Source organism: Lepus europaeus, unplaced genomic scaffold, assembly GCF_033115175.1.
Source record: "Lepus europaeus isolate LE1 unplaced genomic scaffold, mLepTim1.pri SCAFFOLD_505, whole genome shotgun sequence".
NCBI lineage: Eukaryota > Metazoa > Chordata > Mammalia > Lagomorpha > Leporidae > Lepus > Lepus europaeus.
The window spans coordinates 1-23417 of NW_026909381.1; the positions used below are offsets into that span (position 1 = coordinate 1).

General features: G+C 54.9%; 1 protein-coding gene across 1 annotated transcript in view; it reads right to left on the reverse strand.

Moving 5' to 3' along the window:
• Positions 1-2457: 2457 nt before the first annotated feature.
• Positions 2458-23417, reverse strand: part of LOC133755487 (adhesion G protein-coupled receptor E1-like) — a gene marked incomplete at its 3' end in the record, with an annotated part of 50963 nt that continues 30003 nt past the window's right edge. Inside the window, 14 exon segments of the mRNA XM_062185599.1 lie at positions 2458-2562; positions 2657-2825; positions 3725-3774; positions 3776-3817; positions 7398-7464; positions 8576-8811; positions 10275-10469; positions 11299-11469; positions 13391-13602; positions 13760-13879; positions 15514-15694; positions 15962-16051; positions 18291-18379; positions 20569-20715. Coding sequence (XP_062041583.1) covers positions 2458-2562; positions 2657-2825; positions 3725-3774; positions 3776-3817; positions 7398-7464; positions 8576-8811; positions 10275-10469; positions 11299-11469; positions 13391-13602; positions 13760-13879; positions 15514-15694; positions 15962-16051; positions 18291-18379; positions 20569-20715 — 1874 coding nt within the window.

Consider the following 23417-nt stretch of genomic DNA (forward strand, 5'->3'; position numbering starts at 1 on the left):
CACTGCTGGAAACCGCCAGCCACTCCCAACCTCTCAGCCACGACTCGTCCTCCTGCAGACACCGGAGAGCCAAGTGCTCGGCTGCACAGGCTACTGTGCACCCGGGAGTGGTCACAGGATACAGGTCTGACCAAGTCGGTGAATAGGAATGCACCGAGTGCATGCTGGGAAACCTCTATTTCCTGTCACAGAAGGAGGCACGGAAGGAGAGTCTCCGCTTCTGCTTCGTCCATCTTTTTCTTGCCTTAGACATATTTCTGACGTCTGGAGCTGTGACAGCCATCTTGCAACCATGAATCACTAAGCTGAAAAGCCAACGTGCCCATAGCTGAATGGAAACCCATGGCGAGCCTGGATCCTTCACAACACCACTGAGCAACAAAACAATTCCAGCAATGCCTCACTCGGGACTTCCATTGTTTGAAGATTTATGTTATTTATATGAAAGGCCGAGAGAGAGAGAGAGAGAGAGAGAGGGGAGAGAGAGGGAGAGAGAGAGAGAGAGAGAGAGAGAGAGTGGGAGGGAGGGAGGCCTTCCATCCACTGCTACGCCCTCCCAAATGGCTGCAATGGCCAGGACTGGGCCAGATCGAGGCAGACGCCTGGAGCTCCACCCAAGTCTCGCACGTGGGTGCAGGAGCCTGAGCTCCTGGGCCGTCTGCTGCTGCTCTCCCAGTTGCATTGTCAGGGAGCTGGATCAGGAGTGGAGCAGCCTGGTGCCAAGCCTGCTCACTGACATGGGATGCTGGTGTCACCACTATGCCAGCCCCTGGACTTCTGTTCTTAAAAGGAAAACAATTCCCTATTTATCTAAGCCACTGGATCTTGGTTACTTGGAGTCAAAAGTATTGTTACCCGGGACCCTCATGTGTGGGAGAATGGTAACTTTTATTTCCTTGTTGTTGTTGCTTCTAATAGTTTTCTAAAATTTTCTATACCTATAAACCCTTTAAGCAGATAGTACATCTTATTACGTACACATAAGCTATACAGAGACAAATATAGAGACAAACAGATACAAGAGAGACTTCAAAAAATGTATGGAAAATAGAACCAAAAAATTTTTTTGATGCCAAGAAAACCTGAAATCCATGCATTTTGTTTATACTATGCATTCCCCACAAGCTTTGTAAATTTTCTGTGCCAAAATAAACTGATCTTTTAGCTCCATTTTCAACAAATGTTTAGAAGTATCCTTGGGGGGCCGGCGCCACGGCTCAACAGGCTAATCCTCTGCCTTGCGGCGCCGGCACACCGGGTTCTCGTCCCGGTCGGGGCACCGGATTCTGTCCCGGTTGCCCCTCTTCCAGGCCAGCTCTCTGCTGTGGCCAGGGAGTGCAGTGGAGGATGGCCCAAGTGCTTGGGCCCTGCACCCCATGGGAGACCAGGAGAAGCACCTGGCTCCTGGCTTCGGATCAGCGCAGTGCGCCGGCCGCAGTGCGCCAGCCCGTGGCGGCCATTGGAGGGTGAACCAATGGCAAAAAGGAAGACCTTTCTGTCTGTCTCTCTCTCACTGTCCACTCTGCCTGTCAAAAAAAAAATAAAATAAAATAAATAAAATTTAAAAAAAAGAAGTACCCTTGGACATATAGCCACTCTTTGCTTTCTCTCTTTTGAATTTGAGAGAGAGAGAGAGAGAGAACCCCTCTGCTGCTCCCCAAAGGCCCACAGGAGCCAGAGAGGGACCAGGGCCAAAGCTAACAGCCAGGAACACAGTCCAGGTGCCCCACGTGGAGGTCAGGATCCCAGGCACCTTAGCCAGCACTGCGGCCTCCCTGGAGTCAGGAGCCGGGACCCGAACCCGAGCAGGCTGATGGACGCTGTACGTGTCTTCACACTAGACCAAGGCACCTTCTTCTGAGCCGCCTGCAGTCTACCCGCTTCCTCTCTATTAACGGGTGGGGATACGACTGATCTCACCTGCTGGTTATGCCAGTCTCAGTCCCGGCGCGATCTGCTTTTACATTGCACCGTTGGTTAGGGCCAGGGCTGGGATGTAAACACAGGCTGCCTGGATCTTGAATCTCAACTCTTCTTTTTTTAAAAAATTTGTTTATTTGAAAAGCAAAACGGCAGAGACAGAGACAGATTCCCACCCACTGGGCCACTTCTCAAGTGACCACAACAGCCAGGGCTGGGCCAGGCCAAAGCTAAGAGCCTGGAACTCAACCCAGTCTCCCACGTGCCTGCGGGGGTCTAAGTCACTGGACCATCACCCCCCCCCTTCCCAGGCACGTGCACAGGATGCTGACTAGGAAGTGGAGCAGCTGGGACTTGAACCTGCACTCTGATATGGGATGCCAGTGTCCCAAGAGGCAGCTTAACCTGCTGCGCCCCAACACCAGCGCCCCAAACCCCAACCCTCAGTCCCCACTCTCCACGCAACCAGCCAGCCGGGGTGGACAGGCTCGGCTCCCACCCCCACCCCACAGTGCCGGCAAACCCACAGTCCCTCACCATTTTGGAAGCGGATGGCGTGGACAACAGAACCATCCCCGTGGTCTGGGACTGGGAGCTGGGCTTGGGCCTCCTGCACAGCCACCTCCTGTATTCCTCTCGTACCTGGGGGTGGAGGCAGAGCACGGGGAGGGGTGAATCCCTCCCAGCCCTGGGGGATGTAGGGAAGGAGCATGGGGGAGGGGAGGGCAGCCCGTACCTGGCGGCTGAGCAGGCAGTGGATGAGGAAGATGAAGGCCCCCTGCAGGCTGTTGACCACGGTGAACAGGTACGCCATGACATGGGCCACGGGTCCAATCTGGAAGATTCCCAGCACCCAGGTGCAGCCCAAGATGAAGAGCTGGGCAAAGGCCTTGAATGTCAGCAACCTGGGGGAGGGGATTCGCAGAGCGTGAGGCTCGGCTGGTGCCTAGTCCTCCCAGGCCACGCTCGCTCCAGGAATGGCCCAAGGAAGCTGCCAAGCGACCCAGGATGCCACCGTCTGGGAGTGGACAGACAGAGGGTGGGGCCTCCAAGCCCACATGGTGGGAAATCAAATCCTATAGGTACTTAGATGAGGGGATGGGAGGGGAGGGGAGAGGAGAGGGGAAGGGAGGGGAGAGAAGGGGAAGGGGTGGGAAGGGAGAGAGCAGGGGAGGAGGGAGGGAAGGGAAGGAGGGGTAGGGGAAGGAGAAGGGGGAGAGGAGGGAGGGGAGGGGGAGAAGAGAGGGGAAGGGAGAGGGGAGAGGGGAGGGGAACAGAAGGTAGGAAGGGAAAAGGATGGGGAAGGAGGGGAGAGGGGAGGAGAGGAGGGAGGGAAGGGAGGAGGGGGAGGAGAAGGAGGGGGAGGGGAAGGAGAAGGGGGAGAGGAGGGAGGGGAGGGGAGAGGAGAGGGGAAGGGAGAGGGGAGGGGGAGGGGAACGGTAGGGTAAGGGAAAAGGATGGGGAAGGAGGGGAGAGGGGAGGAGAGGAGGGAGGGAAGGGAGAGAAGGGAAGGGAGGGGGAGGAGAAGGAGGGGAGGGGAAGGAGGGGGAGGAGAAGGAGGGGAGGGGAAGGAGGGGAGGGGGAGGAGGAGGGAAGGGAGGAGGAGAAGGGAGGGGGAGGAAGGGACGGGAGAAGGGGAGGAGAGTGGAAGGTAGGGTAAAGGGGAGAGGGTGGGCAAGTGGGGGAGAAGGGAAGTGGGGATGGAAGGGAGGAAGAAAGGGGAGGGGGAAGGAGGAAAGGGGAGAGGAGAGGGAAGGGGAAGTTGGGAGGGGAGGGGAGGACAGAGGGGAGGGGGGAGCCACACCTGGTGTCTCTGAGCGTGGAGACCTCGGCGTTGACGCTGGAAAGCTTCTGCCCGCAGGACACACAGCGTCCACGTGAGCAGCACGGAGTTGATCTGCGGGGCAGGGGGAGGGGTCAAGAGGTCGCCAGGAGCTGGGCCGCGACCCCCGGGGCCTGCTGCAGGGCCCACGGCTTCCCTGATCACCGCCCCCATGCACCCCCGCGCACCCCAATCTCCCAGGCCCAGAGTGCAGTAACCCTGGGCATCCTCGCTGCTGTGTGCATGGAGTCTGAGGACGCTGCTGGGAGGCCAGCCAGGGGCCCTGCACCCCCAGGAGGCTGAGGTGGAGCTCCTGGCTCCTGGCTCCGCCTGGCCCAGCCCTGGACCGGGGCTATGTGGGGGCAAACCAGAAGATGGAGGATCTCTCTCTCATTCTCTCATTCTCTCCTCTCTCTCTCTCCCCCTCCTTCCCCCCCTACTCTGCTTTTCAAATAAATAAATTTTTTTAAAAAGATGGAGCAGAAAAAAATCCTAGCAGACGGAAAAAGAAGGCAAATTTTCTGTCTGTGCTTTAGAACTTAATGCAGAGGAAGAGAGAATGGAGGGAGGAGGCCTGAGGAGGGGAGAGGAGGGAAGAGGCGGGGACAGAGCAGGGGGGCTGAGGCTTCCGCTTCCTTCACAGCCTGGGAACCCTGACAAGAGAATTTATGTGAAGTTCTTCAGGCGGTTAACACCTGCAGTGGCTTGAATGTGTGTGTGTGCATGTGTGTGTGTAAGAGAGAGTGTGTGTGAGACAGAGTGTGTGTGTGAGAGAGTGTGTGTGTGAAGAGAATGTGTGTGAGACAATGTATGCGTAAGTGTGTGTGAGTGTATGTGTGAGTGTGTGTGAGACAGTGTGTGTGTGAGAGTGTCTGTGTGAGAGAATGTGTGAGACAATGTATGTGTGTGAGAGTGTATCTGTGAGTGTGTGTGAGTGTGTGTGTGTGAGAGAATGTGTGTGAGACAATGTATGTGTGAGTGTGTGTGAGTGCATGTGTGAGTGTATGTGTGATTGAGTGTGACAGTGTGTGTGTGAGTGTATGTGTGAGTGTGTGTGTGAGACAGAGTGTGTGTGAGAGAGATAGTGTGTAAGAGAATGTGTGTGAGACAATGTATGTGTGAGTGTGTGTGAGACAGAGAGTGTGTGTGTGAGAGTGTGTGAGACAATGTATGTGTGAGTGTGTGTGAGTGCATGTGTGAGTGTATGTGTGATTCAGAGTGTGAGAGTGTGTGTGTGAGTGTATGTGTGAGTGTGTGTGTGAGACAGAGTGTGTGAGAGAGATAGTGTGTAAGAGAATGTGTGTGAGAGTGTGCTTGTGTCTGTGTGAGGAGAGTGTGTGTGTATGAGAGTGTGTGTATGTATGAGAGTGTATGTGTGAGAGAAAGTGTGTGTGAGAGAGAGAGTGTGAATGTATGTGAGAGAGACAGAGAGACAGATGTGAATCCTGACTCCCAAGACCCTCCCCCCAGCGGCGCTGTCTCTGGAGGCGGGGTCTCCACAGGGGCAGAGGTGGTGGGAAGTGGTCCTCGAGGACCTGACCATCATGGGACAGGAAGCTGAGACACAGAGCCACCGCTGGGAGACACGGGGTCCGGCAGCCTGCGTCTCTCGGGAGTGGGAGACGGCCCTGGGGGGGACCCCCCGGCCGCCTGCCCCATGCCTCAGCTTCAGCCCTGGAGCCACTGGACCCTGGGGGGACTGGCACCCGTTTGACAGCCAGAGGAAGGAACCCTGTCTGGGAGACACAAGCCCCAGCATGGCCAGGCTACAACCAACCGCAAGGCAAAGCCGGGAAGGTCCCCAGTGTACAAGGACAGCGACAACAGGGACGGTGGGGCGGCAGAGTCTGCCCTGGAGCCGAGGAGGCAGCCATGGGCTCAGCCATCAGCCCCTCTGCCTGCCCCCAGCTTCTCACTCCATCCTTCCACCCTCGCCTTGCACTGCTCAGAATTAATTTCTGCCGTTCCTCTCATCCAGCACTTGCTCGTAGGAGAGGCTGATAGACCACGCTGTAAAAAATAATAATAATTAACTTGTGTATTTGAAAGATGGGGTGAGAGAGAGAGGTCTTCCATCCACTGCTTCACTCCCCAAATGGCCACAACAGCCAGGGCTGGGCCAGGAGCTCCACCTGGGACTCCCACGCAGGTGCAGGGACCCCAGCACTCGGGCCATCTTCTACTGCTTTCCTAGGGGCATTGGCAGGGAGCTGGATTGAAGTGGAGCAACCTATAGGGATGCCAGTGCTGTCGGTGGTCTAACCCAGCACCCAATAGGTCCCTTCTTCCTGAAGCACAATAATGGAGACTGTGGCCTCCCCAAGGGACATCTGCATTTTTTTCTGAGATAAAAGTACTTTATTGAGGAGTTTGAGGGGGTGGGTGGGGGAATTGGGACATGCACTGGTACTGATTGAAGTCCAATGACCTCAGCCAGAACCTGCTGATGGTCCCAGTCCCAAAAAATGACATTTGCATTTTGAGCATGAAATAACAATTACAAGTTTAAAAAAATTACATGATTTTAGAATGAAAAAGCAATCAGAAGGGGCCAGCACTGTGGCGTAGCAGGTTGAACCACCACCTGTAACACATTTGGGCACTGGCTGGAGTCCTGGCTGCTCCACGTCCCATCCAGCTCCCAGCTGTGGCCTAGGAAGGCAGCAGAGGGTGGCCCAAGTGCTGGGGTCCCTGCACCTGCGTGGGAGACCTGGATGAAGCTCCTGGTTTCAGCTTGGCCCAGCCCCGGCCATTGAAGCCATTTGGGAAATGAACCAGCATTTGGGAGATCTCTATCACTATGCCTTTCAAATTAATCTTTCTTTAGGGGCTGGCACTGTGGCACAACAGGTAAAAGCCTGGCCCGAAGCACCGGCATTCCATATGGGTGCCAGTTCAAGACCTGGCTGCTCCACTTCTGATCCAGCTCTTTGCTATGGCCTGGGAAAGCAGCAGATGGGCCAACTGCTTGGGCCCCTGCACCCATGTGGGAGACCCAGAAGAAGCTCCTCGCTCCTGCTTCGGATCAGCGAAGCTCTGGCTGTTGTGGCCATCTGGGGAGTGAACCAGCAGATGGAAGACCTCTCTCTCTGTCTCTGCCTCTAACTCTGTCTTTCAAATAAATAAAATAAATCTTTTTTAAAAAGTCTTTCTTTAAATTACATTCATTTTTGGAATGAAAACAATTGCAAGTCAAAACATCACACTTCAGGTTCAGAAGGGAGAATTCTCAGGGCCCGTGCTGTGACGCAGCAGATAAAGCTGCTGCCTGCAGTGCCAGCACCCCATGTGGGCACCAGTTCGAGTCCCGGCTGCTCCAGTTCCCATCCAGCTCCCTGCTAATGGCCTGGGAAAGCAGCAGGAGATGGCCCGAGGGGTGGGACCCCCACGGAGACCTGGATGAAGCTCCTTGGCTCCAGTCTGGCTCAGTCCTAGCTCTTAGGGTCACTTGGGGAGGGAACCAGGGATGGAAGACCTTACTGTGATCTCTTGACTCCGTAATTTTTAAATAAATAAATATTTTTTAAAAGGGAGGTGGAAGTCTTCAGGGGAACGGAGAACCCGAGGCTGGGCCTTTCATTCGCATTTTCTGAGCCCTGGGGTCTCCTCGCTCCCCACCCCCACCAGGACACTGTTCCCAGATCCATCTGCTCACCTTGATGATCACACACACTGGCCCCAGAAAGCTCCAGACGAACCCGGTGTCCGTATTCAGCCAGCAGCTGTGGAGAGAGACAGGCGGCGTCAGGGTCTTGGGCTCAGTGACTCCGGCTCAAACACGCACCAGCGGAGAGGACCAGCACAAAGTTCTCTCCCGGGCCGCGTGGCATCAGGGCCTGGGCACAGCCTCTGGCAGACTTCCTGGGCAGACGTGCGCCCCCTGCTGGACATCTCTCTTTCCCCCTCTCTCTCCCTCTCCCTCTCTCTCCCTCTCCCCTCTCTCTCCCTCTCCCTCTCTTCCTCTCTCTCTCCCCCCCCGTCTCTCTCCCTCTCTCTCCCCCTCCCTCTCTCTCTCCACCCTCCCTCTCCCCCCTCTCCCTCTTTCCTCCCCCCCTCTCTATTTCTCCCTCTCTCTTTCTCTCTCTATATATCTCTCTCCCTCTGCCCCTCCCCCCTCTCTCCCCCCTCTCCCTCACATCTCTCCCCCTTCCCCTCTCTCTCTCCCTCTCCCCCTCTCTCCCCGTCTCTCTCCCTCTCCCCCCTCCCCCCTCTTTCCCCCTCTCCCTCTCTCTCTTCCTCTCCCCCCTACCCCCTCTCTCCCTCTCCCTCCCTCTCTCTCCTCTCTCTCTCTCCCTCTCTCCCTCTCTCCCTCCATCTTGCTTTCACTCTTAATGTTCCCTTCCCTCCTCCTCCTCTCTCTGTAACTCTGCATTTCAAATAAATAAAAAGTAAATCTTTAAAACATATACATGGGGCCAGCACCGTGACACAGTAGGTTAATCCTCCCCCAGCAGTGCCGGCATCCCATATGAGCGCAGGTTCGAGTCCCGGCTGCTCCACTTCCAATCCAGCTTTCTGCTATGGCCCAAGTTCTTGGCCCCTGCACCCACGTGGGAGACCTAGAAGAAGCTCCTGGCTCCTGGCTCCTGGCTCCTGGCTCCTGGCTTTGGATCTGCACAGCTCTGGCCATTGTAAGCCATTTGGGGAGTAAACCAACAGATGGAAGACCTTTCTCTCTGTCTCTCCCTCTCACTGTAATTCTAGCTCTCAAATAATTAAACAAAATATTTTTTAAAATTTTAAAATAAAAAACATACATTATACACATTGCTCTTGTCTACGCATCACAAACTCGGGCAGTAAGGGTTCAGGGAAAGTGAGGCCAACACTCACCGATTGTGCATCCCGTAGCCCTGTGGCTGGACGCCAGCAGAGACTGCCACCACCAGTGCTGGGAGCCCATAGCCAAAGGCGCAGAGGTATACCATCTTGATGTTGCGAGAGCTGAAGTAATTCACCACCTTCAGGTTCCTGACCGTCAGGGTGAGCATTATGGCCTCTAGCAGCATCCAGAAAAAGCAGGCAAGGAAGAGGTAGTGCAGGAAGCCCGCGATGATGGCGCAGCCCATCTGCAGAGGGCAAGCACGGGCGTGAGAACCCCCCAGCCAGGCGCAGGTCAAGGGGCAACAGGCAGGGCAGTGACCACTGGGACTACAGGTCCCACCCTCGGCCCCGCCAGCCACTCGGAGACACACACGATGATCCCAAGACGGTGTCATCCTTGTTAGGGGTGTCACCACCCCAGAAGGTCAAGAGTGAGCCTGGAAGATTTTAGGGGAGGAGCTGGTGCTGTGGTGTAACAGGTAAAGCCACTGCCTGCAGCACCAGCATCCCATATGGGCGCCGGTTCGAGACCCAGCTGCTCCACTTCTGATCTAGCTCTCTGCTGTGGCCTGGGAAAGCAGTGGAGGATGGCCCAAGTCCTTGGCCCCTACAACTATGTGGAAAACCTGGAAGAAGCTCCTACCTCCTGGCTTCAGAACGGCTCAGCTCTGGCCATAGTGGCCATTTGGGGAGTGAACCAATGGATGGAAGACGTCTCTGTGTGTCTATAACTCTACTTCTCAAATAAATAAATAGAACCTTTTTTTTTTTTAACAAAAAAGGGTTTTTGGGAAGCTGACCATGATCGCCCTGCTTCAGAGAGTATCTGAATGGAGAGTGTGGGTTCAGCAGACCACACTCACTCACTGGTTACCTATGTTGTCAATAAAGTTTTATTGCCACACAGCCACGCCCACTTAACCTACTCTCTATGTCTGCTTTCACATCCCAGGGCAGAGCCGAGCAGTCATGTGGCCCACAAGCCCAGCAATAGTCACTGTCTGCGTTTTCATGGATGTGGTCGGACCCCAGCCCCACTCAGGAAGGGTGGCAGGTGGCACAAATTCCATTCACCCTCCGAGGGGCCGGGTGCCAAACGCCCCACAGTGAGGAGGCTCCTCCTCCAGGGAAAAGGATCGTCACACCCAAGATGCCAACAGCACCCATCTGGGGATCCCACAGAACCTACTCTGTGTCAGGCAGGGTGCCTGGCGGGGAACGGCCCTGCTGAGGCTCATGGTCTAGTGGTGGAGGTGGACACATGACAAATAGGACAACAGATGGCTCCTGTGGTCTCCAGTAGTGCAGGGCAGGGAGACAGGAGGGACCAAGGAATGGCGTCTCAGCCATAGCACCACAAACACCCAAGATGCTCTCTACACTGTTTCTCTATCACGAGGGGCTGCCCACCACGCTACGGGCTGTGCAGTGGCACCTCCGACCCCCACTAAAATATCCCCAGATATCGCCAAGTATCCCCCTGGGGCGGCAGAATCGCTCTCAACACACACCGGGACCACAGATGCGATTTCAAACTGACACCTGTCACTAGAAAGGGTCGACTCGGCGAGGGGCTGGGCAGTGAGCGTGAAAGGGAGTGAGAAGAGCACCTGCAGAGGCCCCGAGGAAGGAACCGGCATGCAGGGACCCAGGGGTAGATACGGGGAGATGACGACCTGGGTGGGGGCACCGCCCGAGGGACACAGACCCGGTTCTCGGTCTTGTCTATCCCGACGAGGAAGAGAATCTTGGCCAAAAAGAGGCACACGCAGAGGTGCAGGTGCAGGTAGGTGTTGTGGTTACGAATGGAGCGGCACAGCAGGAAGGTGAGGATGGCCAGCGCCAGGCACAGCAGGGAGATGACCATGCCCGTGTGGCTGATGATGTACAGGGCGAACTCCAGCTGTCGGGAAGCAGTTGTGGTCAGCATCCCCCAGGCAGGGCAGAGTGACCCAGCCCCTCGGCGTGGCAGGAAAGGCCATGCAGTCAGATCTCCCCGTGTTCAAATCCCCCCTCTGTCTATTCATGACCAGGCAGGCTGCCAAGCCCCCATCTCCCAATCCAGTACGTGGATGTAGAAACACTTAACCAGGCGAATGAGTGGTGTCAGGGTTGGGACACCACCTGGGGTCCTCATGTCTCATGTAAGAGGAACTGGGTTCAATGCCTGGCTCTGCTCCGGGCTCCACCTCCCATTTGTGCAGCTCCTTGGAGGAGGCAGCAGGTGGTGGCTCAAGTACTTGGGCCCCTACCACCTGCGGGGGGGCCTGGACCGAGTTCCTGCTCCTGGCTTCCTCCCGGTCCAAGCCCCAGATGTTGCAAGCATTGGAGAAATGAACCAGCAGATGGGAGATTTCACTCCCTCCCTCCTCCTCCTCCTCCTCCTCCTCCTTTTTTCTTCTCTCTCTCTCTCTCTCTCTCTCTCTCTCTCTCTCTCTCTCTCTCTCTCTCTCTCCAAAAACACCTAACAAAATAGCCCAGTTCATGCTAGGTGTGAATTAAATGAGACTTGTGATTCCCACAGGGTTGTTCCTCCCTAGAATCGCCATCTCTCACTGAGTCCACTACTTCCCAGCCCGCAATGGCGCCCTGAATGACAAAGATGACCCACCGCCCTCTGTCCCCATGGCTCCCTCCTGTGACACCCCAACCATGAAGGACACAACAGTTAGTTGGCACTTTCTTGTTCAATCTGGGAGCAGAGACTCACAGCACAGATCACCAGCACTGACCGTGAGCTCCCCTGAGGCCATGATGATGGCCAAGTTCGCCATCCGATTACAGCTGCAGACGGTGTATGTCTCGGAAGCTTCCAGAATCACACAGCCAGAGCGTGTCCACCTTCCACCATCCACATCGGTGCTCCAGGAAACACAGATGGGCCTCTCATGCTCCTGTTTTGGCTGAAACATCCAAAGTTTGGGTCAACTGAGACTTCCTCCTCCAGCGGATTCAACAGGGGCTTCCCAAGAGCCACCAGGGACAAGATGTATCAGGTGTGCTCTGTAGGGAACGGGGCGGGTCCACCAACGTGCAACAGTGCACAGCAAGTCCTGTGGTGTTCCACAGGCAACAGAGACCAGTCTGATGGGGCAGCCCATTCGGGTTGCCAAAGGGAAGCTCCTGGCCCCTTCCAGTCCACGACAGGGTTTCCAAACTAGCCATTCATGTCCTCACTCACTCGTCCACCATGTTTGGTTGAATACCTACTGTGTGCCTTGAGTGGTGCTGTCTGTGGACAACATCAGCAAGACAGACACGGTTCTGTCCCCCAGTGAGATAATGGGAGGAGAAACGTAACAGAAACAAGTCGCCAGAGGAATATTTCTAGCCACTGCTGAAAATGACCAAGAATGTATAAAAGAAGCCCAATCAGGCTGGAAGAAATGAAATTGGAGGCCTGAGAGATGCACTGTGGCTACCCAGAAGAAACACTGGCAAGGGAGTACAGCACAAGGGGGCAGGGTACTCTGAGCAGTGCGTGCAAATGTCCTGGGGCACAGAGGAGCGGGATACATTGTCAGAACTGGGTAAGTCCACAGGGCTGGGAAGCAGTGAACGGTACAGAGATAAGACTGTGCAGGTGCTGGTGTGAAACCCAACACGCAGGTTCACAGACTGATGGAACACACTACACATGGAGCTAACTATACCTGCCGCTTATTGGAAAATTAAAACCTATTTGGCGGCCGGCGCTGCGGCTCATTAGGCTAATCCTCCGCCTGTGGCGCTGGCACACCAGGTTCTAGTCCCGGTTTGGGCGCTGGATCCTGTCCCGGTTGCCCCTCTCCCAGGCCAGCTCTCTGCTGTGGCCCGGGAGTGCAGTGGAAGATGGCCGAAGTGCTTGGGTCCTGCACCCGCATGGGAGACCAGGAGAAGCACCTGGCTCCTGCCGGATCAGCGTGGTGCACCAGCCGCGGCGCGCTGGCCACGGTGGCCATTGGAGGGTGAACCAACAGCAAAAGGAATCTCTCTCACTGTCCACTCTGCCTGTCAAAAAAAAAAAAAACCTATTTGGCAAACTTTCAGAAGTGAGACTATGGGAAATTTAAGAGGGAAAAAGCGGCTGTGACCAGTTGAAGAGTGTTAGGGACTATTATGGAGAAGAGGAAGAATGTATTTTTGCTTTATTAGTGCAAGTCGAATTTGTTGTCCCAGGAAATGCAACCAGGTCTTTCCTACTTCTTTAGCTGGAAGATCAAGGGGCCTGGGCATGGGCCTGTGAGTGGATTCAGTGCTGCCAACCTCAATAGCTGTGAGTGGCAGGCATAGGGCCTGGTGGTGAGGGTACCCTACTCACACCCCCCAGCGGAGTGCCTGGGTTCGAGTCCCGGCATCGCTGCCGATTCCAGCTTCCTGCTAACGCAGGCAATGCTCAAGTGGCTGCACCCCTGCCATCCACGTGGCAGACTCAGACCGAGTTCTGGCTTCTGGCGCCATCCGGCCCCTGTCCCGGCTGTCGTGGGAATCTAGCAGGTGAACCAGCAGACAGATCAACATCTCTCTCTCTCCTCCCACATCCCCCTGTCGCTCTGCAGGTACAGACGCACGTCGCAGGTCTCGGGCTCACGTTACTAACACGAGTGGCCTGCGCCTTGGCTGCATCAGGGGCAGAATGCTAGCCAGGATAGAACTTTCTAGATCTTACCACTCGGGGAACCTGGCAGCAGCTACACTGGGGATCTCTGTGTTACATCCTACAACTGAATCTACAGTTATCTCCGAATAAAAGCCTTCATCTATAAAACGAAGACCTCTAATGCCACTGAGAGAAGTGAGGATGGGGGGGTGGATGGGGGTCCCGGTGGAGCCCCCTTCCCACACCTGAATGTTCTCCAGGGTGTAGACGATGGGCTCCGAGAAGCCCTCCTTCTTCTCCCCAGTCGTGAGGCCACCAACAACACGTGAATTCATCTTCAGCTTCCTCCCGGAGTTGTCCCCAGAGCCCCAGGGGTCTTCTAGGAAGCGTTCGTCTAGAATGGACTCCATGCCCGCAAAGGACACAAAAGCCACTCCGGAGAGCCCTGCAGGTTCCCCTGGATGAGAAAGCACAGGAGAAACCGTTAGCTGCACACACAGCCGTTCCTGCTCCCACCATGGTCGGTGCCCAACCCCCCGGTGCTGGGCTTGGAATTCGCCGGCAGGGGGCGGTCACCCGCACCATGTCTGGGACCCTCAGGAGTGGACAGGTACCTGCAGGCTCAGCTTCCTCCACCATGGAGCAGCTGATCTTCATCTTGTCCCCTTTGGCCTTCAGGCTGAAGAACTTGCTCTCCCCGACGCACCCGTCCTTGATAACTTTGCTCTCGATATCTAAGACCAGAAGGCAGTGCATGAGGGGATGTGGACAGCAGGTCCTGAGAGGTCTCTGCCCATGAAAGGTGCTGTCCACAGCAGAGAGTGGAGAAGGCCACGGAAAAGGCGTTGGGTCCCATGGTGCATGGCCCCAAACCAGTGAGAAAGGGAGCTGGAGCTTGGGAAGTGACCTCTGAGTCTCGGAGGGCTGGTGCCAGAGAGACAGCCGGGACTGAAGTCCAAGGGGACAGCAAGCCACAGACTCAGGGACGCTCTGGCCACTCCAGACTTAAGCAGCTTCCCAAAGCAAAGGAAACAGAAAGGGAGCGAGGGGGGCCTGGCTCTGCTGCCCACCAGCTGTCAGCCAGGACGGGGCCCCCTGAGTTTTCTATCTCATCTACTGTCAGTAAAAAAAAAAAAAAAAAAGCCAACGGCATACCCATGTGTGCCGGTTTGAGTCCCAGCTGCCCCACTGCCAATTCAGCTCCCTGCTGATGGCCTGGGAAAGCAGTGGAAGATGGCCCAAGTGCTTGGGCCCCTGCACCTGCGTGGGAGACCCGAAAGAAGCTTGTGGCTTCAGCTCTGGTCACTGTGGCCATTTGGGGAGTGAACCAGCAGAGGGAAGACCTCTCCCTCTTTACCTCTCAAATAAATCTTTAAAAGAAACAGATAGTAACCTTGGCTGTTGGGGAGTTGGGGGTCTTTTGTGCTTCTGTAGGAAGCTTAGGATTCCAGCACAGATCCTGAGAGACACAGGGCCTCTGCTACCCCCAAGCACATGGAAACAGCATCATCACACAGGAAGAACAAGGAGACAGGCGCGGAAGCTTCTGAGCGTGGAGCAATGGAGAGCAGCCCTGTCTGGCCTAGCTGTGACGATGCCACCGGCAGGAACACCACGCCTCGCGGCGGAACGCCTGATTCCAGTTCCGGCTCTGCTCTTGACTCCAGTCCTGCTCATGCAGTCTGGGAGGCAGCAGGCGATGGCCCAAGCAGCCAAGGCCTGGACTGAGCTTCCAGCTCCCACCTCTGGCCCGGCCCCGCCCCATTGTTGCAGGGTCACTGGGGGGAGTGAACCTGCCCCATCTGTCTGTCCATCTCCATCTCTGTCTATCCCTATGTCCATGTCTGCCTCTCAGGGAATAAGGAGATGGAAACACCAATGATCCCGGCTGGACTGGTACACGTGGTATGCATGGACTGAAATGAGGACCATCATCATAGGCAAGATTCAAAAGCAAACTAGCGGCCGGTGCCGTGGCTCAACAGGCTAATCCTCCGCCTTGCAGCGCCGGCACACCGGGTTCTAGTCCCGGTCGGGGCACCGATCCTATCCCGGTTGCCCCTCTTCCAGGCCAGCTCTCTGCTGTGGCCAGGGAGTGCAGTGGAGGATGGCCCAAGTGCTTGGGCCCTGCACCCCATGGGAGACCAGGAGAAGCACCTGGCTCCTGCCATCGGATCAGCGCGATGCGCCGGTCGCAGCGCGCTAGCCGCGGCGGCCATTGGAGGGTGAACCAACAGAAAAGGAAGACCTTTCTCTCTGTCTCTCTCTCACTGTCCACTCTGCCTGTCAAAAATAAAAAAAAAAAGAATAAAAGCAAACTAGCAGAACCTCAGTGGCTGGGCGTGAGCTGCCCCGACAGGCGCCCTACCTAGTTGTTGTGTGCGGACACACTGGCCGCCACTCCCTGAAGTTCTCAGCAGAGTGGCCACGGTGGCGCTCTCCACACTCTGCAGCAACACCGTGGCCAGGGCTGACGACTCCGCCCTGGTGAAGTTGACAGACGACATCGACGCTTGTTCCAGCACAGAAGCAAAGTTCTCTGCCACGGTCTGCAAGAAGAGACGTCTGTCCCTCTCCCCTCCCCCTCCCCTCCCCCTCCCCCTCCCCCCTCCCCCCTCCCCCTCACGACCCTAACACATCACACATCAGCTAACAGCTCACTCATCACTCTCCCCCTCCCCCCTCCCCCTCCCCTCCCCTCTCCCCTCCCCCTCCCCCTCACGACCCTAACACATCACACATCAGCTAACAGCTCACTCATCACTCTCTGCGCCCCAGGTGACACTGAGACATCAGGACGAAGGCGGCACCGTTACCTTCAGAGACGCTGGGGGAGCTTTGCTCTCGCAGGATTCATCCAGCACGCCGAAGGTGGCGTTCATGAGTGTGCAGAAGGAAACCTGTGCCTGGGAGAGAGACGACCTGTGAGTGTGGGTCCACCTGTCCCCCTAGCCTGCCACCCAGAGACTGCACCAGCAAGACCAGCAGGGGGCGCTCCGTGTGAGTGTGGGTCCCCCTGTCCCCTAGCCTGCCGCCCAGAGACTGCACCAGCAAGACCAGCAGGGGGCGCTCCCTGTGAGCGTGGGTCCACCTGTCCCCTAGCCTGCCACCAAGAGACTGCACCAGCAAGACCAGCAGGGGGCGCTCCCTGTGAGCATGGGTCCCCCTGTCCCCCTAGCCTGCCGCCCAGAGACTGCACCAGCAAGACCAGCAGGGGGCGCTCCCTGTGAGCGTGGGTCCCCCTGTCCCCTAGCCTGCCACCCAGCAAGACCAGCAGGGGGCTTTATTTGAGCTTTATTGGTCAAAACGGAGACTATGGCTAACGAGAGTGCATTGAATATTTAAAAACTGCTAAAATAGTGCACTTCAAAGGTTCTCACTGGGAAAAGTCCTAGTTATCTGAGGCACTGGCCTTGTTATCTTGATTTAATCATTATGTGCAGGTGGCTGTACACATCTCACCGAATTAGAAACTTCAGCTTTCTCTTCCACAAAAAGAGAAGTAAACAAAAAGCAAAACTATTTAGTGGGAGGCTGGCATTGTGATGCACCTGCAGCCCAGCATCCCATATCCGAGTGCTGGCTCGAATCTCGGCTGCTCCACCGGGGACCCAGCTCCCTGCTAATGCACCCGGGAAGACAGCAGGGGGTGGCCCAGCTACTTGGATCCCTGCACCCCTGTAGGAGACCCGGATGGATTTCCAGGCTCCTGAATTCCGTCCAGCCCCAGATGCTGTGAGCCTCAGGAAGTGAACCAGCAGATGAAAGATCACTCTCTCTCTCTGACTCCTTCTCTGTCATTCTGCTTTCGAATAAATAAAATTTTTTTAAAAAACTATTTAGAGGCCAGCATTGTGGTACAGTGGGTTCAGCACCACCTGCAGTGCCAGCATCCCAGATGGGCACTGGCTCAAGTCCCGGCTGCTCCACTTCTGACCCAGCTTCTCGCTAATGCACCTGAGAAAGCAGCAGAAGATGGCCCAGGTCCTAGAGCCCCTGCACACACATGCAAGACCTGGATGGAGTTCCAGGCTCCCAGCTTCAGCCTGGCCCTGCTCCGGCCATTGCAGCCATTTGAGGGATGAGCCAGTGGACAGAAGATCTGTCTGTCTCCAACTGCCTTTCAAGCAAATAAATATTTAAAAAAAAAACTATTTAGTGCAGTAAAAAAGATGAGGAAAGGTGTGAAACCCAGCAGTCCAAATGGAATATTATTCAGCCATCAAAAAGAATTAGTTTCTGATCTATGTTACAATGAACCTGAAAATCATTCTAAGTGAGAGAATCCAGACAAAATGACACAGATTGCATGATTATATCCATATAAAATGTGCTGAGCAGACAAATCCACAAAGACCACAAGCTGATTTGCATTTGAAAGGGGCAGAGCTGGGGAGTGGATAAGTGGAAAGTTACTGCTGAATGGAGATGGGGGTCTCCTTTTTGGAGGTGACAAGGACATTCAAGAACCAGACCGTGGTGCTTGTCTCACACCCCAGCGAATGTGCCCAGTGCCACTGTGTTGTGCACTCCAGAACACTCAAGTGGCGAGTTTTAGGTTGTTCTGTTTTACAACAAGTAAAGGGAACACCAGCACCCAAGGTACCCAGGAATGCCAGAGCTAGCATGCATGCCCATGTTTAGAACGACACACCACCCACCCCACGTCACCCAGGGGAGCACCAAAACCCTCACCAATTTGGAGACTCTTATGCAGTTCTCTGTATTCTGTGAGCCAAAGAAGCCCTGTTACAGACAGGCAAGGACTACCTTTCCCGCCTCCCTTGCAGCTAGGCATGGTCATGTGACTGCCTTCCAGCCAATGAGGCATAAGCAAAAGTGATAGCGAGTCATACACTTAGAGGGCTGGGCTGTGCCTTTCCTTTTCCCCCTCTTCTCGTCCATGAACTGAAGTGCAGTTGTGACAGCAGGAGAGGCCGTCTTGGGCCACACAGTGGGAGGCTTGTGTTGGTAGAGCCTCCATCAGGGGTTCCCAGCTTACACTCACTGCTACAGAGGGGGAAGGAAAGCAGCCGTCCACTTCAGGGCCCTGTGACTTTTGCCTTCGCAAAAACTGGGAAAACAGCCTTCCTCTGTGGTTTCCAGGCAACACTTAGAGAGGAGAGGAGCTCCAGAAACACTTACAGCGTCAGGTTCCCCGGCTGCTGCCCCATGACATCGCTGCACGAGTTCGTTGTAGGGTATCACATCTTCCCTACACTTGAAGGGGACCCCTGGGAAGAAAACAAAACCATCACACCACACTCCAACCACGGCAAGGAGTGAGCAAGGGGCCAGCGTGGTGGCCACGGGCTAAGCCGCCACCTGCAATGCCAGTATTTCATAGGATTGCCGGTTCAAGTCCCGGCTGCTCCACTTGTGATCTAGCTCCCTGCTAATGCGCCTGGAAAAGCAGCCAGAGATGGCCCAGGTCCTGAGGTCCCTGCCACCTGTATTAGAGACCTGGATGGAGTTCCCAGAACTCAGCCTTAGCCTGGTCCAGTTCCAGCAGTCGAAGCATTTGGAGAGCGAGCCAGTGGATACAATTTATCTATTTCCTTCTCAAATAAATACCTCTAAAATGATCCAACATTATATGTTTAAATCTTTCATGTTTGTGCTTGGGGAGATAAATTCTCCAAACTACTTTGCATGGCACCAAAGCCCAGCGGAAGCTGACCCCTGCCCACCTCATCGGGTGTGGCCGATGTCCCTGCCCCCAGCTCTCCCTCCTCGTGAGCCTCAGGCCCCTGCACACGCCCACCACCCTCCGTCCGGAATGTTCCTACTCCCCCTTCAAGTTATCATCTAAACGCCATTTTGCTGGACTGCATTGAATACCCTGCTGGTCACCCCAAAGCTCACCACAGTTCTTAAACTGCTGCCTCCACTGCAATTTCCATCAAATCACTGTGATGTGCATGTGCGTGGGTGCTCCCCCAATTTTATATTTTTATTTTCTAAGGAATACAGATTCCCTAAGTACAACTTCAGAAATATAGTGATTCCTCCCACCCCTCCCCCTCTCTCTCTCCTTCCTAGTCCCATTCTCCATTAAGATTCATTTTTAATTAACTTTGTACACAAAAGACCAACCGTACACTAAGTAAAGATTCCAACAGTTCGCACACACACACACAAAATAAAACTGAAAACAAGTGTTAGGCCGGCGCCGTGGCTTAACAGGCTAATCCTCCGCCTTGCGGTGCCGGCACACCGGGTTCTAGTCCCAGTTGGGGCGCCGGATTCTATCCCGGTTGCCACTCTTCCAGGCCAACTCTCTGCTATGGCCCGGGAGTGCAGTGGAGGATGGCCCAAGTCGTTGGGCCCTGCACCCGCATGGGAGACCAGGAGAAGCACCTGGCTCCTGGCTTCAGATCAGCACGATGTGCCGGCTGCAGCGGCCATTGGAGGGTGAACCAACGGCAAAAATGAAGACCTTTCTCTCTGTCTCTCTCTCTCACTATCCACTCTGCCTGTCAAAAAAAAAAAGAATGTTAAAAAAAAAACAAGAAAACAAGTGTTACAGTTAATGCTCATAGTACAACTCATTGAGGACAGAGGTCCTGCATGGGAAGATAGTGCACGGTGACTGCTGCTGTTGATTTAACAATTCACATTCTATGTATGACGTCAGTGACCACCCAAGGCTGTTGACATGAGCTGTCAAGGCTGTGGAAGACTTTGGGGTCCACAAACTCTCAGTATTTAGACAAGGCCATAAGCAAAGAGGAAGCTCTCTCCTCCCTTTAGAGGAAAGTACGTCCTTTGATGGCCGCTTCTTCCCCCTGGGGTCTCACCCACTGAGGTCCTTCATGTAGGACATGTTTTGCCACAGTATCTCAGCTTTCCATGCCTGAAATGCTCTCATGGGCCTTTCGGCCAGACCAGAATGCCTTAAGGGCTGATCCTGAGGTCAGAGGGAGGGAGGGAAGGAGGGAGGGAGGGGAGAAGGAAGGAGAGGAGGAGGGAGAGGGGCTGGAAGAGGGAGGGGGAGAGAGGAAGGCGGGGGAGGGGGGGAAGGAAAGGAGGGAAAGGGAGGCAGGGGAGGGAGAAAGAGGCAGGGGAGAGGGGGAGAGGAGGGAATCAGGGGAGGGAGGGAAGCAGGGGGAGGGGGAGGGAGGCGCGGGGGAGGGAGGCGGGGGAGGAGGGAAACAGAACAAGGACTTTCTAAAAACAACAGGCAGAAGTCATTGCTCGTGGACCTGTTGTACAAGAAATGCCAGAGACCAGATACAACTATATCACAAACTAGGATCTACACTAAAAAAAAAAATTAACAGTTTCAGAAAAGAAATGAATGGAGGTAAAATCTAAAACTGAAAAGGAGAAGAACATGTGGATGAGAGAAGGCAGGAGAAGGCTCCAGAGGTCGGGGAGAGCGGGCGTCTTAACAATCAGAGCGCGATCAGGAGGTTTTTACTTTTGCAGCTGAAGTTGCCGTGTCGCTGGGAGCCTTCCGGATGGGGACGGAAGCCCACGGTGCAGCCGCAGCTGTAGGAGCCTGGGGTGTTGGTGCAGACAGAATCTGGGCCACACGGTGAGGGGTCTTGGAGGCATTCGTCGACGTCTGCAAGGAATTCGAAAATATCAACGAAGTTGGAGGAAGGAGAAGAAACGCCTCCCCCAGGCCGACTGGCAAGCCCTCACATTCCGCTTCATGGTCCTTGAAACTCGGCTGCCCACTTCTGGGTGCAAAGCCAGGGTGACAGGTGCAAAAGTAGCTCCCAGGGGTGTTGGTGCAATCCAAGTTGAGGGGGCACTTTTCAACACACTCATCAATATCTGGCGGTAGAGAACGAGGGAGAAGAACTGCCCGAGATAGCAACAGCACACTTCCCCTTCAGGACAGCCCCGCGTTGCCCCACGCTGGCAACAGCTTCTGAGAAACATGGCGTTGGGACATCCTGTGCCTGTGCGGTCAGCGTGGAGCGCGTGTTTGCACAAGCTTGAGTGGTGCCGGCTGATGTTTCATCGAGTGACGTGGGAGGTGCAGCTGGCGTGACACACGTGCTGTTTCATAGAAAGCTACTTCTAGTAGGTGGAAGGAGCACAGGCTAAAATACTGGTGAAAAATATACTAAATACCTAAAGCAGCCACAGTCCCTTATGCCCAAGGGTGTGTTCTGCACTTACACGGCTGGCAGCCCCGTTGTGTGCACCTCAACCTGCGTGATGTGGTGCACTGGGACCTCACTGGGCAACGGGAAGCACTCAGCTCCATTCTAGTGCCTGGGACCCACCACCTCACACACATGTCCACTTATCGAACTCGTTTGAAAGGGAGACAGAGAGAGTGTGGTGTTGGGCATTTGTGATTCAAGTGTAGATGGACACTGACACCTCCCAGGACAAGAGAACGGCCTGTGGCTGGAAGGTGTGGGGAAGTGGCTTCTCTCTGGTGAATGGATGACATTGGTAGTGGTGATCACTCCACTTCCAGAATTACTTAGCTGTAAACCAGGGGAGTGCTCGTCAGACAGCACAGGTGCAATTTACACTTTGCAGATGGAACTGGGTAACGTGCATGACTGCAAAACTTTGGAATCTGGAAGCTGGAATTCACGTCACGTGAAACTGGAATAAGTCAAACCAGTAAGAGATGACAACTTAGTAGACAGGTGGGTAGAGGGTCTGGCGTTGTGGTGTAGCAGGTAAAGCTGCAACCTGCAGGGCCGGCTTCCCGTATGGGTGCCAGTTCAAGTCCCAGCTGCACCACTTCCCATGCAGCTCTCTGCCATGGCCTGGAAAAGCAGTAGAAGACAGCCCAAGTTCTTGGGCACCTGCACCTGTGCAGGAGACTGGGCGGAAGCTCCTGGATCCCAGCTCCAGATCAGCCTAGCTCCAGCCAGTGTAACAAATTGGAGAGTGAACCAGTGGGTGGAAGACCTCTCTCAAAACTCTCTGTGTGTAACTGACTTCAAATAAATAAATAAATAAATCTTTTTTTAAAAAAATGAATGGGAGCACAGGGCATTATGGGATGGCCTTTTCCCATAGCCGTGATAGGGACACAACAAGGGCTCCTTGGGGTCCCCGGCATTCCAGTAACATATTGTCAAGGCCCCTCTAAGTTCCCCCTCTATTGAACTGCTTCTAAAAACATCACAATAACAATTAACAGACAGTTTTTTACTTAAGAAGCATGAGTTTCCCCAGGAAGTTAGAGAACATAACGGGGCCTCTGTGTGCCTTTGGTAGACACTGGGAAGACGGCCTCCAGTGATGCCCCATTTCCTGCGAGTGCGGCGGGATCTCCCAGCGAGAGAGGGGGCTATGTCCCTGCCTTTGACACCCACAGGCCCTGGGGCTGCTCCCAGTAGAATGCTAGAGAAGTCGCCTTCCCAGATTTCTTTTTTTTTTCTTTTTTTTTCTTTTTTTTTTTTCTTTTTTGACAGACAGAGTGGACAGTGAGAGAGAGAGAGAGAGAGAAAGATCTTCCTTTTTGCCGTTGGTTCACCCTCCAATGGCCACCGCTGTGGCGCGCTAAGGCCGGCGCATCGCACTGATCCAAAGCCAGAAGCCAGGTGCTTCCCCTGGTCTCCCATGTGGGTGCAGGTGCCAAAGCACTTAGGCCATCCTCCACTGCACTCCCGGGCCATAGCAGAGAACTGGCCTGGAAGAGGGGCAACCGGGACAAAATCCGGCACCCTGACTGGGACTAGAACCCAGCTTGCCGGTGACACAGGCAGAGGATTAGCCTATTGAGCCACGGCGCTGGCCACCTTCCCAGATTTCTAAGCCAAGATCATTAACAAAAAAAAAAATCAGGTCCTGACTTCTTCCCCTTGGAGGTCGGTCGCCATGTTGTGAGGAACCCCAAGCAGCCATGAGGAAGCCTGAGGCGATCAGCAGAGCTCACCACCAGCGGCCAGTACCAACTACGGCCATGCTAGCTAGGTTCCTTTGGACCTCCCAACCACACTAGAGACCCAGGTGACACCCCACTACACGGAAGAGCCCTGGGATCAACCCCTAGAACCATGAGCTACTGCAGCGGTCATTGTCAGAAGCCACCTGCGTTTCCGGACGGTTTGGTGCCCACTGAGAAGCCCTCGGCTGGGCTGTGGAAGTCACCTGTGCACTGCAAAGCCTTGGTGTCCACGGGGGCCTGACCGCTGGCGGAGAAGAACCCAGGCAGGCAGGAGCAGTTGTACCCCCCAGGGGTGTTGACGCAGACCGAGTTGGCACCACAGAGAGAGGAGTTCTTGGAACACTCATCCACATCTAAGCAGAAAGCAGGTCCACGTCACAGGCTTGGAGGACGCTGAA